The 19434-nt window shown below is 40.2% G+C and overlaps 1 protein-coding gene across 2 annotated transcripts in view; it reads right to left on the minus strand.

Annotated features, from left to right (window-relative positions):
• Positions 1-19434, minus strand: part of PDGFD (platelet derived growth factor D) — a 232980-nt gene that overhangs the window by 72984 nt on the left and 140562 nt on the right. The window contains exon 2 of one of the 2 annotated variants that reach the window (XM_004453274.5): positions 2606-2810. In XM_004453274.5, coding sequence (XP_004453331.1) covers positions 2606-2810 — 205 coding nt within the window. The remainder of the gene's footprint in view (positions 1-2605; positions 2811-19434) is intronic. The other variant, XM_004453275.5, reaches the window with a different exon arrangement.

The following is a 19434-nucleotide window of genomic DNA, read 5'->3' on the forward strand; positions in this document are numbered from 1 at the left end:
TGTTGATCTAGTTATATGCCCAAGTATTTGCTATATAAAGTCTTACAAACAAATGCCCACTTTGGAATAACTGATTTATCACATTCAGTACTCCATTAAGAAAGGAAATAATCTCTATATCCAAATCTATATGCAAATATCTTATAGAATGAGCATCTTCATTACAGAAAATAAATAGATATGGACATGATTGGCTATTTTATCATCTGGGAAACTGTTTCTTTGGAAGAATCACATCATAAACCATGACATATATCATGATGGAAGGCATATAACTTTGGGAGGTGATATGTAGTAACCAATATTAGAAATATCTTGGCAGGGTTAAAATAGGATGTGAATGGGCTCAAGACCACAGGGTTCACCTTCAACAGGGGTCAAAGAGGCACAGAATCCCAAGGTACTGGGAGACACAGAAGCCATCTTTAGATATTCCACATATCCTTTGAGCCCTGACGTCACTCCCTTAAACCCCACCTTTCCATCACATAGTAGAACAGAATTCACATCTTCCAGGGGCCATTTTTTTCCATTTCAAAACATGCAATATCTTACAACCAGTTCCTCAATAAGCTGAACAGTTTCCCTTTCAGTGCTGGCCCTGGGTGTCAGCTCCTTTCCACTCTACCTCCCACAAAATAACTTCAGATGCTAAAGCCGCAGTGGAAATGATGGCTACTGAGGACACACAGTGGCAGAAGCCTTGTTCCGTCTCACTGAAAAGAGTCAGCATGGGACCACGTCACCTTTGAGCAGGAAGAAGCACCAATACAGTCTCACTGGTTTTACATTAAGTACCTCAGATCTCTTGGTGGATTGGCCAAGGTCATCTAAGGAGGAAGTGTAAGACAGTGCTATTGTGGCTAAATTTCCTTGACAGTGATTTATGAGGCACTCTGGTCTTTTGCCTCAGTTTCCTTATGGACAAAATAAGGTTTACATAATGTTACCAGCTGGATACCTCTTGGGTGCGATGTAAATTAATTACTGAATGCTCCTAAGGTGCTTGGAAGGTGAAAAGGACTAACAAATAATCATTCCTCAAGCAATAAACTATTACAATGTAAATATCAAGGAGGCTTCAGAACAGATGGTAGGAAATCAATTACATTTCATTTTATATACAATATGAGTAAATCATATTTACTGTGCAAAGCATGAGTACACCTGAAACTGTGTTAACAACATAATAGGTCATTTTTTTTAATTAAAAAATCAGTGGGATTTTATCTCAGGATCTCAGGTTAAGAGTGTACCATTTTGTTTCTCAGTGAGGGTTCTAAAGCAAGTCATCCTGCCCTTTCTCCCCTTCCCTCTTCCACCACTTGCTCCTCTGCCTTCCTCTAAAACTTCTGGAGAACATCTGAATTTGATGCAGTGTCTAGAATGGAAACCACCCTAATTCTTCCTCTCCTATTTCCAAGGCCAGGATGGTAAAAGAGCTCTCCACGGGGATCACAGCCCCCACTCACTAAGGGACACCAGGCTCTCCTTTCCTGTTGCCACCTAAACAGTCTTTTAATAGAGTTCTGCCATGTTCAGTTTTTCCAACACAGAAAATTAGTTCTACCTTTCAAGGTTGAAAAGACACAAGACCAGTTCTAGTTTATTCTCTTTGTAAAAATTAACTAGCTCTTCCTGCATGCGTTTATCTTTGCTTTCTGGCATTCATCACCCCCTATGGTCCTAGAAAGTAATAGTCGCTGTTGTTATTTTTAGGGGGAAAAGAAAGCATTATAATAAATGTTGTCAGCATAATACACATGCAACAAAGGACAGTTAAGTTTAAGGCACCCTCTTTGTATTATTCAAAGGAAAATAAACCTGCTAAAAAGGATTCAGCAGTTCAGAAGTTCATTGGCAATGCAGAACAAGTATGTGCAGCAAAGTACAAAAAGGAAACCCTCCCTCCCCCCAAGTCTTATACATGCTAATTAAGAGAACACGATGCTGTGAGCTGGCAATTCAAAGAACAACAGCCTCAGTGAGTTTTCTCTGATAACTATGCTATAAAGGGAGAAGATGATCAGACGCAGCTTTCATCTTCTGCTGCTGACCCAGAAACCATGTGGAAACAGATCATGGAAGGAGCCCACAAGCACAGGAGTTATATTCTCTTCTTTCCAAGCTTGTCTGAGGCTAGAAAACCATGCCTGGGGGAAAGGCCCTGACACGGTCAGGCCTCACGCACAGTCCCAGTGCTGGAGTCAATCAGGACTGTGTGGTGGTCACAAAGGCCTGGCTCCTCCTGGGGGTGAGCCGGGTGTACACTCCCTAAGGCCGTGGCAGGCATCGGCCGGAGACACGTATCATGACTGGAGGTGACCCGGGATGTCGGGCTCACCTTTGGAAGCCATGCAGCAGGTTCATTCACGGAAGTGAGTTTCTCTAGTCATGGTAGGTTGTGCGGCCATCTGCAGGTGCAGCCTCTGCTGCAATTAATTTAGGATGCCAGGACTGACATAGAGGCTCTTGGAAAAAGAAGTGTCACATCTTGGGTGGGTCTACAAGGTCCCCAAAGGAAGTTTGATGTAATGTGTTAAATCAACTGTTTTACACCCTGAGAGAGTACCCTGAGGCTGGATTGGATTTTGTCCCCACTTACCTACAGATATCATTTTCTGCTTCCTCCAATCCAAACTTATTGTCAAATGCCAGTTGTATCCTTGTCTTCTCCGGTGAATGGAGCCTCCATGTCAGAAGCAAGTTCCTGGGGTAACTGTTCGGGAAGCGAGGGCTCTGGACGTGGCCATTTCCTGTCACCCGGATGGTCTCGTCTCTCCGGTACAAGTCTGTGAGGTGATTGCTCTCTGTTAGTAGTCACAACTTGTAGAAATTAGTATGTTGCTCCAATTACAGGAAAGCAAAAAAAGAACAGTTTATGATACATCACATTTCAAAGTACTTCTTCACTTTGCTTAAAAACATAAGGCCAAATGGTAGCCTTCTGGTTAAACAACAAACATTTCTTCACAAATGTGGTCTAATGCCTAATAATTCTTGTCTTGGGAGCTCTCTCATCATTCTCGACCACCAAAACTTAACGATTATCTCAGATTCCAGGTTCATTTAAGATTGGAATGAAAATAAGCAAATAATTTCAAACAGTTCATCCTTCTTTTCCATGTTTTATATAAATAAACAATTTTTTTACACCGTGGTACTGGTATACCTCCGGTGGCTAGCATCAGAGATGCTCAATAAATATTATTCCATGGATGGATAAGTGAATGGATAACAAATGAAAATAACTGAACTGTGCTTACAGTCCTTTTATTTAAATGACATTATCTAGTGGGTTTCTCTACCACTGAAAAACATAATTTCTTTCCCTTCAGTTCTGTGACTTAAAATAGGCCCAATTCTTATTCCATTCTCCATGGGCCATTTTTCCTATCACCTAAGGGTCCGAGTTCTTTGCGTTTCAGGTGTTGGCTGTTGAGGCTTCCCTAATAAGCAGACCTCCAGCTGCATCCTATTTGGGTCTGCCCAGATTGTTTACTCCCAGGCCAATAATTCACTGCACTTGGCCAGGGAGGCTTAACTTGCTGGTGGAAACCACTGGAAAATTAGAGCTGCTAAGAGGTGCTGTTAAAGCTTCAAAATAAAAGAGGGAGAATGAAGGAGGAATCTGCATGGGAAATGCAAAAGGCTCTCTCTCCCGTACAAATGTATTAGTTACACATGGGAATTCAAACATTTTCTCGAATCATTCAGTATTTAACATGTTGCATCTTGCCCAGGTAGAATTTGTGGAGGAGCAAGAGTCCTGAGGCAGAGCAATGGGGAGCGGAAAGAGCTGATGTCTGTTCTTAGAACAGGAACCTGCAGCAAGCATGGCAACAAAACAACCTCCTTGGTGCCAAAAAAAATCTTGGCTGGCTGATTCTTTCTTGTTCTCTTCCCTTGACCTTATACTGAATACAGGTGTGGCTGTAAAATTACTTGTCTGCTAGTTTTATCATAAGTAGCTATTTTCTGGGGCAATGGACATGATTTATCATTCAGTCAATTTATTAGGGAGATGGATATGACATCATTCAGTCTATTTATGAGGCACAAACTCTAATCATATTGTACTGAATTATTTATAACAATTCTACTTTCACAATTTTTGCCATATTTTCTTACCTCTAATACAATTTACTTAATATTTTTCTTTAAATGAACAATTTTCATCAAAAGCAAATACATTTATATCAATATTGAAAATGGAAACTAGATACCATTTGTCATAAATAGAAGGTAACCACAAATATAAATACATAACTACTAAAATTTAAAATATCCAATTCAGGGAAGCAGATTTGGCTCAACTGATAGAGCATCCGCCTACCATATGGGAGGTCCAGGGTTCAAATCAGGGCCTCCTGATTCATGTGGTGAGCTGGCCCATGTGCAATGCTGATACATGCAAGGAGTGCCATGCCATGCAGGGGTGTCCCCTGCCGAGGAGAGCCCCATGTGCAAGGAGTGCGTCCCGCAAGGACAGCTGCCCCACGCGAGAAAAGTGCAGCCTGTCCGGGAGTGCCACCACACACACAGCAAACTGATACAACAAAAAGAGACACAGACCAAAAAACAAGGACGGTCCAACAATGAGCCCTTGAAACTAATGACTATGTTTGTGAGCCTGTGCACCTGAAATAAGAACAAGGCCTAGAGCTGCAGGGTGCCTAAGAGTTACCTCCTGAGAGTCTCAGTGTTGCTCAAATGTGGCCAGTCTCGAAGCCAAACTCAGCATGTAAATGTATTGCCTTCCCCCCAGCATGGGACATGACTCCCGGGGATGAACCTCCCTGGTGCCGAAGGATTACTACCAAGTACCAGCTGATGATGTAACTAGAAAATGACCTTGAATAAAAGGGTCAACTCGGACCAGCAGAATATCTCAATCTACATATAATACCAGGAGTTAAAAATGCTTTTTGACCTGAAGAAAAGGGGGAAATGGAAAGGACAAGTGAATTTATATGGCTATGAGTCTCCAAAAAGAGCTGGGAGGTTATCAGAGGGGTTGCCCTTATGCACACCTGAGCAGAGTCCCAGAGATAGATAAAGTAGATACAACCCCAGGTATTGGTTCTTCTGAGGGTTACAGAAACCAACAGTTTCTATGGTCATGGCAGATGGAGTTCAGTGTCTTGTCAGTTGGCCCTACTTTGGAGTTTGTGTTTCTGTGTGATGGAGCTGAACTCAGATGTTATTTTTGTGCACAAGTCTCTCCTGTTACTTTTACTGGAACTGTAGTGGGTGCTGGGGTTTAATGTATACCCAGGGGACCTGAATCTCTGGACTGACCATGTGATAGCCAGGCCCTGAGCCTCAACAGACGTGCAACTCCTATACTCTGGTTTATTGGACTTACCCCACTCATCGAACATGGAGGTGAAGAAGGTCAACCACCACACCAGGGAGCCAAGAGTGTCTACAACTGAAAGCAGGAGAATTGCATCCAGCATCCATGTGGAATCTAAGCCCCCTCTTGATATAGATGTGGAGTGGACACAACCATTCTAAGGTCCACAGGATGGAGGAATAGAGTATGGATTAGAGTGGACTTACTGATATTCTATTCATAAACTATTGTGATTAGTAGTAATCAAAGAAAATGTGACATTGGTGTGGAGAAAGTGGCCATGGTGGCTGCTGGGGGTAGGGAGTGGGAGGAAGAGATGTGATGTGGGGGAGTTTTTGGGACTTGGAGTTGTCCTGGGTGGTGCTGCAGGGACAGTTACTGGACATTGTGTGTCCTCCCATGGCCCACTGGGTGGACTGTGGGAGAGTGTGGGCTATGATGTGGACCATTGACCATGAGGTGCAGCAGTGCTCAGAGATGTATTCACCAAATGCAATGAATGTCTCATGATGATGGAGGAGGTGGCTGTTATGGGGGAAGAGTGGGGTGAGAGGGGTGAGAGGGGTGGGGGTTATATGGGGACCTCATATTTTTTTAATGTAACATTAGAAAAATAAATAAAGACAAAAAATTATAATTACAGCTTTGACTGGGCCACATCAGTAGGATGTTGAGTCCCCACCCCCTTGGCAGACAGGGACTCACAGAGAAAACTACATGGCAGAGGAGCTAGTTGGTGTTTTTGGATGCTGGAGCCCTGGGAAGTAAATACACAGGAACAGAACACAGAGGAATAGATACAGCTCTGTAGACATGGCAGAGGCCTGGGGAAGAGAGAGTATGCTTTTCCATAGCTGACCTTATGGAGAGAACAGAGCAGCTGAGCCCAGAGAGAGGAATGAGCCCTGGGAGAGAGATGAGACTTATCCCAGCCTACAGCTGAGATTAGAAGAAGCTGGAACCTTGGAGGTTTAAGAGGAAAAAGAAGAAAGCTGAATCCTGTGGAGATCAGCAGCCATCTCGTTCCAACACATGGCAACAGACTTTGGTGAGGGAAGTAACTTACGCTGCATGTCCTGGTAACTGTAAGCATCTACCCGTAATAAATACCCTTTATAAACACCAACAGATTTCTGGTATTTTGCACCAGCATCCCTTTGGCTGACTAGTACAGGGAGGTACAGGCTTTAAAGGCAAACTATTGAAATACTGAGAGTCAGGCAGAAGCATCATCATTTGCTATGGGGTGGTGCTGGGGGATGGGAAATTTCTGGAAGGGGAACAAGCTCATGCACAGGAAGATTTCCTGTTGGTACTCTGAAGTTGGAACTGGAGGCAGAGGGGCCTGCAGTGGCCCCATCTCCCAGGAGGCATTCTAGGGCAGTCAGGTTCTAACCCAGAAGGGTAGGTGTCAGGAAGCCACGTGAGCGGAAATCCACAAAAGGAATGTGTAACTGCGAAAGGAAAACAAGGGATGAGTCAGGGGTAGCTAAACTCAAGGACTGGCCGAGCGTGGTAATGTTGATAGAGGGAAACGCTTTTAGAGAAATGTTTAGTTTTGATGTGGTAATGAGGAATTCAAGTGGAAATCTTCACCAGGCTTTGGGGGATAAGGGGCTCGATTTGAGCTGGGCAAACCAAAGATATGGGAGCTCAGCTTAGAGAGGGAAGCAGCAGCCTGGAAAATCAGCCTCTGAGAAGGGCCAGCAGTTGGGGGTTGGCTTGCATGGGCGGGGAAGGGGCAGATGACGAAAGAGCATGCAGGGCCATCAGGGGAGGAATGGCTGGGGTGGGGGTGGCAGGGGTCCAGAGAGGTGCTGTGCATGAGGCTCGACGCCAGGACGGAGCAGTCAGAACGTCCAGTGCTATAATACCCGGGACCTGGCGCCAGAGAGAAGACATAGAACTTAGCAATAACCAAGTCCATGGCAGACTGAGAGAGTTCTGGAAGTCAGAAAGGCGCTTCTTTTCTTATGGATCATCACTAAAAGTGAGATTGTCTTAAGGTACTAACTCAGTTTATAAATGAAATGCCAGTTACATTTTTAAGGAGACTGTGGGGCCACATGTGTGGGGGTGAGGTGGGGGGAAGGTGCTTTCCTTTTTATGCAGTTTGGGGCTAAGCTTGTTTCCAGTTTTATCAATTTACCACGGACCTCTCTGTTGCACTGTATTGAACCAGAGGCAAAAGAGATGAAGTTTTCTGATTTACTTTCCTTTAAAAGCCAAATACTACCAAAATATACATATACAGAAAGAGTATGCACACACTAAATATGAACAATGGCAAGCTTTTCCATAATGCTTACTTTGTGCCAGGCACTGTATGAGCACTTTGGATGTTACATTGTCAGGGTCCAAGTGCTTTATGTACACTCAGATGTGTGTACGTGAGAGCTTGTATGCCTACAACAACTTGACGAGATGAGTATTATTCCTAACACCATTTGACACATGAAGATGCTGAGGCACAGAGAGGTCAAGTAACTTGCTCAAGGTCACAGAGCTAGTGAAGGGTGAGTCAACACAAACCGATCCAGTTCCAGAGTCGTCACTCTTAACCACTGTGCCATAGAAGGTATCTCCCTTCTTGGTCTGAAACACACTAGGGGCAATTTTAGATTTCTTGCTATCTATAAACCACTTTGACTTTTGAATCATCTTGTTGATATGTAATTTATAACTTCATGCCAACTCAGATCTATTCTTAACAGAAGAGTTATAATGAATTATAAATATGAGAACAACCTAAAAGGTTAAATCCAAGATAACTACCCAAGTATGATACGTGGAGTCACATTCCTTAACAAAGGCATTTTCTCTCATGTTCTAATAATAGCTAACATTTATGGAGCAATTACTATGTACCAGGTACTCCAATAAATGGTTTGAATACACTATTTCTTTTAATCCTCATAATAACCCTGTGCAATTTGGTAATATCTCCACTTTACAAAGAGGTTCAGAGAGTCTAAGAAGCTTGTGACCTCAGGGTACAAAGCAAGTGACAGAATCAAGATTTGACCATCAGCAGTCAGCCTTCAGAACACGTAATCATAACCAGACACTGTACGACTTGGTAAGCCACAAAAATTAGAAATAAGCCACCTTTCAGAGAGAGGGAATAATTTCTCCATATGTTTATAGAGTAAGAATATAAATTCTTATTCTGCATTTTAATACAGAAGGAAACTCACATTCCCATAAACTGAGCTTTGCATTTAGCTTTTATATAAAGCCAATTAAAAATGGGAATAAAAACCCCAAATGTTATCTCTGTCTATTCTGTTCTCAAACCTATAAATAAACTCAGATCAGCTACCCAGCTATCCCAAGAACCCCTGAAAAGACACTGCAGGCTCTTTCACGCATCTCCAGAATTCACCAGACCAGTAGTTCTTAAAGTGTGGTCCTCAGTCAAGCAGCATCAGCATCTCCAGGAAGCTGCTAGAAATGCAGATTTTTGGGTCTCACTTAAGACCTACTGGCTCCCAATCTCTGGAGGTAGAGTCCAGCGCTACTGTTTTAACAAACCTGCCAGGGGATTCTAGTGTAACTTAAAGTTCGAGGACCACTGCCCTTCATGCTTTGTACTGTTTTGCTTCTTATTCTCAACTTCACTGTTTCCTCTGTGTCCTTGCCTGGATTCCATACCTCAACTCCAGTTTTCGTCTGGACTCTTGTCTTGGACTCACTTTCCTGTCTCTGATCTTGGAACCTCCTCTTATACACAGGTGACTGAAGGTAAGAGGTCACCTACACTGGTTTCTTTGACACTAACCAGCTGGGCTGCACCCGTATCTAGTCTCTCCTATCCATGGAGAAGTCATCCCTGGGCCCTACAAACAGACTTTTTCAGCAGTCCCTCCTCACATGTAGTAATGCTAAGGAGGAGAGAAACTATGAGTAATGACAAGAGTTTTATTTCTTTTTCCTAGATCATAGTATTATCTATGACAACACAACAAGCAAAGGCAAATCTGAGCTACTGGAGCAAGCATTAAAATATTGGATCAGTAAATCTACAGGAATGAACAATGCCCCAGTTGTAGGCTGTGCCACCTCACATGCACGGAATTGGGTGGAATAGTAAAGGTATATCCACCTGTCCCCGTTCCCACAAGACGGCGGGAGCCAGTGGCATGGCTGACAGTAACAAAACCTCTATGCTGCAGCTGCAAGCTCAAGACAGAGTCATCAACACAGGAAACTCCCCATTTGCAAGTTTTATCCCAAAATTTCATTTGTAAACTGGATGTTCCATGATCATACAATATATAAAGAAGCAATGCTTACCCAGAATGTAGCTGGACAGTATTTAATGCACATAGTCCCACTTCTGCTACAAATAATCACAATAAGCTCACTTTATTTTTGTGGGTGCTTTGCAAATTACAAGAACCCATTTTTCAGTCCATCATATAAATAAGTTGATAAAAAAGAGGGAGGAATTATTGTTATTTTAATTTTGTTTTTAAATTTAACTTTGTTATTTAACACAGAATGAAAGCAATACAGAGCTAAAGAATTTGGGGCAAGTCAAAAGAATGATCTGCTGGATGACACAGCATGCAATATTCCTCATAGGTCCAAAGTGACATGGCAACTCAACAACTTGCTTTCAAGTAGAGAGTACCGTCAGCCGTTTGACCATGACCAAGAGTCAAGAGTGACGCAATGATGGGACAACGGAATCTGAAATCCAAATTCTTCAATGGGATAAATGGTCAGATACTTTTTCCATCTAAAAATGGTGCTATCTCATTGTTAGCCCTCATCCAAAATAAGAGCACAAATGGATGATTTTATCAAGTTGTTCAAATGCACATATTGTATAAGAAAATCCTTATTTCTTATCAATCTGGAAATGTGTCCCAGGCAAATAACTGGTCACTTAGCTATCAATTTGTGCTGAACACATTATGGAAGAATTAAAATAAATATTTAAATATAGAAATTTTAAGAGCAGCTTATCTCTGAGACTGGTCATGTAGAAAAGAAAAAAATGGAAGATACTCAGAGGTGTAATTTCTTTGAAATTTCCATAGGGAAAGAAAAAAAAATCATACTGCTGAATGTTAAATTCCTGGAGGGAAAGGACTATCTTGTTCACCAATGTAACCTCTTGGCCTTGCCAAGTTGGGATAAGGAGACACAAGAGATCTGTTAAATAAATACATGGATGGATGCCTACTGCAAATAATGCTCATTCAGAGTTCTTAATGGAAAGGCATTTTGAAGTAAGATAGCAAATAAAAGGCAGTTTCACAAAGGGTAGGTACAACTGCAAGCAAAACGGTTCCTTCCACCAGCCCCTTAAGATCCAAGCCCCTTCCTAATCTGATGCAGGGAGGGCAACATCATCCCCAAAGCCTCGGAAGTGAGGAGTGAACAAGGGGGGTGCAATCACGGGCCAGAGCGGACTTTAGGATTGCAGCAATAGAAGAACACATGACACTGATATAAAAAGAGGAAAGTGTGGGCTATGGTGTGGAACACGGGACATGGGGTGCAGCGATGCCCGGAGATGTACTCACCAGACGCAATGGATGTGACATGATGATGGGGGAGAGTGTTATTGTGGGGTGGGGGCGGTGGGGGCGAATGGGGACCTCATATTTTTTTAATGTAATATCTTTTTTAAAAAATGAATAAATTGAGTAGAATTTGGGAAAAAAAAAAGTGTTGAACCAAAAATAAATAAATAAATAAATAAAGAGAGTGGTTACCTGAGTTCTGAGGGGAGGGAGAGGGAAGACTTGGTGGAAACTAAGGCATTTTGTAGGGCACTGGATTTGTCCTGCGCAGTCTTGCAATAACAGATACAGGCCATTATACAACTTGTCAAAACCTATAAAACCGCACAGCACAAAGTGTAAACCGTAATGTAAACTTTGGACCCAGGTTAGTAGCAGTGCTTCACTATTTGTTCATCAGTCGTAACAAACGTACCACACTGATGTAAAATGTAATTAACAGTGGAAAATGTGGGAGGCAGAGGGGGTTCACTTATAAGAATCCCCTACACTTTTTACATAACTTTTCTGTAGTCAAAAATTCCTTTAAAAATAAACTTTATTATATGAAAAAAGGCAGTTTTATCCAGAGAAAAGTTTTAAAATGCCCCACATATTCTGATTCTATGAAATTTAATTTGTAGGAACATACTTAGTGTGAATACTAAATGATTCCGTTTTCTGGAGAGTTCCTTCAAAATGGTCCTGCTTGCCTTACGGCTCAGAAATCAACTCAGAAAGGACTACCTCCTTTTCTGTCCCTCTTCCAGGTAGACTGCCATCTTCAAGTAGCTATTACCTAATGGTAGTTAAATAACCTACACTTCAAAAAGCTGTGACCAAGAAAGGAAAGAAGAAAAATATGGAAATGAACGTAGTAGAGTGTGTTGGGCTATGTGGGGGGCACTCTCAGATCTGCTGAGCAATATGTGAAATCGGGGGGCTGGGTAGATCCCCAGCTCCTCACCAGACACAACCATCTAATTGAGAACAGCGGGCTCAGTGCAGTAACCAAGAGCCAGGTCTGCAGTCTGTGCATTGCCAAGTGTATTACTGTTACCACCAAATAATCTCTGCACTCAACAAATAAAACAAATAAAATATAGTAGAGAGGGGGAAGCAGACTTGGCCCAGTGGTTAGGGCGTCCGTCTACCACATGGGAGGTCCGTGGTTCAAACCCCGGGCCTCCTTGACCCGTGTGGAGCTGGCCCACGCGCAGTGCTGATGTGCATAAGGAGTGCCCTGCCATGCAGGGGTGTCGCCCGCACAGGGGAACCCCACGCGCAAGGAGTGTGCCCTGTAAGGAGAGCCGCCCAGCACGAAAGAAAGTACAGTCTGCCCAAGAATGGCGCCGCACACACAGAGAGGTAACACAACAAGATGACGCAACAAAAAGAAACACAGATGCCCATGCAGCTGATGACAACAGAAGCGGACAAAGAAAAAAAAAAACAGCAAATGGACACAGAGAACAGATAACTGGCGGGGGGGGGGGGGGGGGGAAGGGGAGAGAAACAAATAAAATAAAATAAACAAAAAAATCATAGTACAGAAAAGTGTCCTAGAATGCAAAATATTACCTTCACTGGTGAAACATGATCCAGTACATATTAAATATGCATGTCAGTTACGTATCACATACTATTTATGAACACATTATATATCTATATACACACACACATTATTCTGGAATTAAAGGTGTATTAGATTATATGTCTACATCTACTTATGGATTCATTCAATTTCAACTCCAAATTTCACTTAATGCAAAACATTTTTTGTTTTACTATTTTATAGTCATAATATCTTGTGATTCCTATTAAAAACAACTGTTCAGTTGTTAGGCAGAGGAGCATGTTGGGACTTAGTTGTCATAACTTTTGCGTGTGCAGATGCAGTCATTCTTAGGACATTCGTGATTTCAACCTCAGGCATTTCCTTCAGTAATACCATATATAGATGAATTACAACATACTTGAATAACTGGTTGTCACTTAAAATATCTTTATAAAGATTACACTATAATTAAGCAATAAAATAAAAAAGGTTTTCTTTGTGCACATATAAGTGCAGAAAAAGAGGTAAAAATGTAAATATACTAAAAGGTGGAGAGAAGATATCATATCCATATTCTCTTGTAAAGAAATAATCAAGTGCAGAATGGGATGAAATTTGGGGAGCTATATATGCACATATAAACAAAACTATTCTGATTTGTCATTAAGGACCAAAGAAACAAATTTCCTGCAACCCCCAAATACTAAAACTAAAAGTAACAGAAATTGCCAACTATCTCAAAGTAGGTCAAAGAATTGTCAGAAGTAGAAGAGATTAATGCAAATAATTTACACATTGTTAAAGCTATATGTCTATTAAGTGCTTTTGGTGACTTTCAAGAGAATTGTCTAACATCTAGTGATCTGTAACTCATATAAGCCAAATATGATATGATAATTAATCAAATAGGACAAGCAGATGAATTCCCAGTAGTCCTCAATAGTCTTTAAAATTCTTCTGAGCCCTAAAAGTGCTAAACTAAGTAAATCAAGATAACGCATACTGCTTATGAAAAAGGACATATAACCCTGAAGCTATGTATCGATACTCAAGGACTGATGTGATTTAAAAGGCTTTTGAGACTAAATGTAAAATAGACTTGGATAATGAAATAAAAGAGGTTATACTTTCATGGATAAATGTATGCCATTATCACTTCATTAAAAAGAGTTTCGTGTGCTTTTAATGAAGATGATTTTTTTCTCCACAAAAGCGACTACTTAAAATGGAGGGTGTTTTAGAGTAAAACAAGCCTTTTGTCTCCTTGTCCAATCTCATGCTAAAAGATCTCTTTAAATATTGCTACCAGGCCCGGTGAGCCTCCTCCATGGATTGTTCTCTTGTATTATGTACACACACATATACAGAGGGGCAGTATTAGGAAGGCAGTATTAGAAAGTATGGTAGCCTTAATCTCTGAGGTGTTAGTAACAAGGATTCATTCTTGCTCACGCTACATGTCTAGTTTGGGTAGTGGGGATCTACTCCATGTTTCCTCACTCTGGGACCCAAGTTAATAAGGTTTCATCATCATAATATAAACAATCATGGCAGGGAGAAAGCAGGAGATGAAGAACTATCCACTGGTTTTAAAAAGCTTCTGTTCATCATTTTACTGGCCAAAGCAAACCACTTCACCTGACCTAACTTCCAACAGCGCAGGTGCCTAGAGGTGAAGGAGACCTGGAAAGTGGTTAAGAGTTATATTGATTACTGCAATGTTTTACTTGCTTCCCACACACTGAAGTACAAATCTTAACTTGCCTTTTTATTTTCTAATTGGTAGCATGAACTGTCTAGACACTGAATGGCATCTCATTGTTATTTTACTATAAATCATTGCAATGGTGCTTGGAGAGATGTGTATAGGGGCAGAGGATTTACAGATGAAAACTTGATGACTACAGGGGAAGAAAAAGTGCTAAGATTCCAGGAGAATATATTTCAGTAAGTGATCTTCTTTGCAACTGGTCTTGCCAGAGATGGCAAATAGGTTTACCCTGTAGATAAACTCAGATTAATTGATGATGTCTTCTTGCTGTGCATTCTGAAGAAAGATTCTGAATTTTGATGCTTAATGGGAGAAAATGTGAGTAGTTAACAATATCTGACACAAGTCCAAAAGGACAGACAAGGAAGTTGATGTCAGGCCTCGTCTGTATCATTCACTTTAAAATTGAATCATATTCCACCTCTCCATGTTACTTGACATTTCTGTTTTCTTTTTGAAGCTTCAATAAGATAAGAAATTTCTAGATAATAGTATTAGTCAAAGCAGGTACCCAATAAATGTTTTGAATAAATATTTGCTTGGAAGTAAAGTAGACAAATTGTGTAGTTCACCAGTCTAGGAGCAAAGAAACCTCTGGGCAAGCTAAAGTTATCTAGCACATCATTTACATATTCTTCAGAATCTCTGTTAATGTTATGTTAAAATACTAATTTTCACAGAAAACATTTATGAAATATGACTCAGATCCTAAAATGAGTGGTTAACGTTATTAGTACATTTAAAAACAAAAACAACCCTATACATTAGTCCTTATTATTACCATTTATTTACAAAGAGGAAGTCGTTGCTTATATGTGACAAAGACAAATTTTATGATTTTCTTTATTGATATGATGACTTATTTCAGTTGTAATACACTCTCATTGCAAGTTATAGACAATCATATCTCTGTAACCAGTTAAGCAGATCAAGAGGGAAGAACTGAGAAAATGAGGTTAATATCCACTGGATTATATTTTCATTCCGATACTTTTTGCATCTGATTGTTCTGGTACTGGTCACCAACCAAAGGCAAGGCAATCTATGGTCCTAGCACCATGCTAATTTATGTTTTTGTTGCATGAGTAAATAAATGAATAAATGCAGGTAGATGATACTGGAGATGATGATTGCTTCTCATCTCAAGTCAGATTATTTGGCTCAGTCTCTATAATTTTTAAGGGAAAATGAAACAGCAAGTCTCATTGTCTTCAGCAGTAAAACTAAGTTAAATAACTGACACAGGGTCGTATATTGGAAATATATGTATATATTAGAGCCTGCTGAAGCTTGAATCATGGCCTCTGCAAAGACAAGCTCAAGTCCTAACCTCTGTCCTGTGAACAGGAGCCATTTGTAAATGGGACCTTTGAAGATGCTATGAAAAGAGACATGGCCCAAGGGTGGGCCTTAATACAGTCAGGATGAATCCTCATAGGCAAAGGAAACTGGACCCAGATGTGGAAACCAGAGGAGGTGGCAGCACACAGTTCACCATGTGGTGGAGGCAGAGGTTGAGCCACCACCTGAAAACTACAGGCTTGGGGGAAACATGGCCTGCTGATACCTTGCTGTTGGGTTTCTTCTAAAACTATGAGACAATAAATTACTGTTGGTTAAGCCAATCAGTTTGTAGTATGTGTCACAGAATCCTCAGAAACAAGAACAGAGTCAGACTAACAAAGAAGGGAATTGCAGATAATCTGACACTAAATAATCCTGTAGGAGTTATTCAAAATACTAGCAGCATACTCTTGCCTGTGGAAGACATTGCAAAAGTAGCCAATATGCTTCCCTGATGGACCACTCCTGTGGTAATCTAGGATTATTCTTTCAAGTGAGTTAGAAGTAATAGTAATAGGTCTGGACAAAGGACAGTGCGTACTAGAATTTAATGAATATTGAGAAACATACAGTAATATGTGCACATATTATCAGAGGGGACCTATTTGGGAACCCAATAGGCATCTTCTGAGGTTTACTGAGATTTGTGCTACAAAACGGGTAGCTTTTGTGAAAAGGACACATGATATACCAACATCTGTCCAGACACTCTAAGAACCTATATCAGATAGTCTCTTACATGATGAGCAGAAAAGAAAAACTGAAGTTATTTTCTAAGACAAGACCTAAAGTTGTCCATTGCTCTATCAGCATTCATTGAAATCTTACAGAGTGCTTGGTAAGAATTAAGAGCTGCATTTAGATAGTGGAATAGATTCATGCCTTCATCCGAAGAATGATGCCACTAGGCTAAATGGCAAGTGCTAATGTCTCCAGTTGTGATTATTATGCAAAGGACAAGATAAAACTTTCTATTGCTATCATCTTAAGGCTTCAAAGATATTGATCTGTTGCTCTAGACACTGTTATTAAGCTATTTTTATTTAATTCATAAACCATGAGAGATAGTTTTGAAGCATACTAGCTTTAATTCTGAAAAAACATTTGATATAATTCTAACTTTTAAATTGAGCTAGAGTTACTAATGTTCTGCACGACTGCCGCATATGTCATGCTATGAGAAGCCAGCTACTGAGACACGGTTGTATTTTCTTCTTAGACTGTCATAGCGACTGGTTGAAAAGAAATGCAGATTTTGTTTAATCTCAAGGGGTAACAGGTGTGAACAAAGCTATGTTTTAAGTAAAACTGAGCAAAAGACTAATTTCAGAGGCAAGAACTATAGGTTATCTCTTTTGATATTTCAAAAGGAAAAAAGATGTCTCTGTATCCAGGATATAAATAACATCTTCCTGCCACTTTAAAACGCCTGTGCCACATACGAAACCCTTCTATTTAACATTTTCCTTAAATAAAACAGTACATTCAAGACATGGTTTTCTAACTAACATATGTCTCTACATTAGACTAGCACTATGTACAGAATATAAAAGGCTTTTGGTAAGTATGAAAACCACATAAATTTAAAAGTACCAGAACATTCATATGCATTAAGCTATTCATAATGGTATATTTCACCAAATTATGATATTATGTTAGAGTTTCACATGGTTGTTCAATTTAGATGTTCACACATTTTCCATTTCTATTTTCACTTTTGGTTAAAAACAGAGACAGAAAGACAATCTTCTCAAGCACATAAGTTAACAAGGAAACTAAATTGAGTGCCTACTGAATTTTACTATCAATTTCATGTTTCTGCTACAGAGTTCAAACTTCAATAGAAGCCATTTCTTTCTTGATTTATCAGTTTTCAAAGAATATTAAGCTCTCAAGAAATATTTATCATGTTTCTCTTTCTGGAATTCTGCACTGGGGAATGTCCTTCTACTCTATTTTCACAGCTACCAATGTTGAATTAATCCGCTGAGCTCTTAGGATGCTTTCGGTTTCAAGTATCACATCAGGATCTAATGGGAAATGATAGATAGCAGGCTTTCAGTATTTACTGAACAAATGAGTGACAGAACACTCATTCTATCCATGAGGCCAGAAACGTATGTGCCTTTCCATGTGAGAGAACAGTACATGAGAGGTGAAGCAACTTGTCCCTGAGAAGGTTCAATTGCTCAACAGCCAAACCCCATGATTTATGACCCCACCAGACCACTTCGGTAAACATCGAAGTCTTCTGGGGCATCTGTCCAACTTCCTTCTCTGGGTAGAGCAACCCAGAGGGTGCCCAGGAGGCCCCTTCCTCAGGGCTGTCTGTACCACATCATTGTGCCCCAGGCTCTGAGCGTTCTGCCAGTTATGGCTTGTCCTCTTCTGCCTGTTATGGCTTGTCTTCTTCTGCCTCCTTGTCATCTCCAAGTTCGGTCTGCCAAACCACCCCTGTTTAGCCTTTAAGCATTTCCAACTCCACCTCCCATCCCAGATTGTTTTGGTATTAGTGTTTTTGCTGATTTGTGTCTCTGTCTCCCACTGGACTTTTGGATTCCTTGAGGGAAAGGGCTATGCTTCCCCTCTTGCTCCTTGACCTTCATGGTTCCCAGCTCTTCCCTTCCTCAGGACACCCCCCAGTCATTCCCCCTGAAAAGAAGGTTCATCCTTGAATTCCTCATCAGGCAACTTCCTCTTCTGCCTTATGTGTACATCATTATTCTTCTTCACTGTATCTGATCTTTTTTCTTAATAATGCATACCATATTTTCTATTATATGTGTGTGCATTTCTCCATTTACTATCTGAGTCTTCCAGAGGACCCAGGCATGTGAAGTCAGTTGCCTGTTTGTCAGTACTATACACCAGGCACCTAGCACAGAGTTAGCCTGTTGCAAAGCTCAGGAAATGTTCACTGAATAAATTCATCTTTTTTGTCTCAAATAAATAACATGGTGCCTTGCCCAAGATGAGGCTCAATTATATCTGAAAAGTAAATTATTAAATGATGGTAGAAGAGAAAATTCTTCTTTATCATCAATCAAATTTTACCAAGTTATGACTTTTACCCATTTAACCATAAACTACTAACATATTTACTTTTTGTGCAAAGTACCATGGTAGATGTCATAGAGGCACAGATAAAAAATATATAAATCTTAACAAAGGAAGGTATAGAGCTTAGAAATTCAATACATTTAATTTCAAATGCAAACTCTAAAAAATTATTAGAATATTCCCGAAGTAGTGTGTTGAGGTTGCAGACATGCTCTGGGGGAAAAAGTACCATGGGTAATTAAGAGAGAAAAATAGCTGTAAATACGTTCTATTTGTGCCATCTTTGTGTAGAATTGTGCAATCTGTGCTTAAAAAAAAAAAAGATTATGATTGGAGTGTTTCCTACTGCCTCTGAAATGCATGTCCTTGGGAAAAATCATCTAATCTAAGACTCAGTTTCTCCTTCTGCAAAATGTAGATAACATTGATTGTTCTTAGGATCAAAAACAAATGAATATAGAAACGTTTTATAAATGTAAAAATAGTCTTGAAATGGTATTTGTTTAAAGTGAACAGACACACACAAAAATAACATCAAGGACTAATAAACAGCAGATGAGATTCCAGACAGCAAACATTTTAGGAGTTCAGAAGGTGGAGAGGTAGTTTCTTTGCTCAATTTATACCTTCAGAGAGTAGAAATAATGGATAAAATCTAGAAATGGAGACATATACTTAATATTTTAAATTTGGCTTTTCTTAACACTATTTTTGGAAATGTTCAGGAGCTAATTAATTTTTTTTCTAATATGTTTGAGATGATGGTGACTGTCAACAATATACTGAAAATATAAACTCCACCAAGTATTACCTGATTTGATCCATT

This window comes from Dasypus novemcinctus, chromosome 27 (genome assembly GCF_030445035.2).
Source record: "Dasypus novemcinctus isolate mDasNov1 chromosome 27, mDasNov1.1.hap2, whole genome shotgun sequence".
Taxonomy (NCBI): Eukaryota; Metazoa; Chordata; class Mammalia; order Cingulata; family Dasypodidae; genus Dasypus; species Dasypus novemcinctus.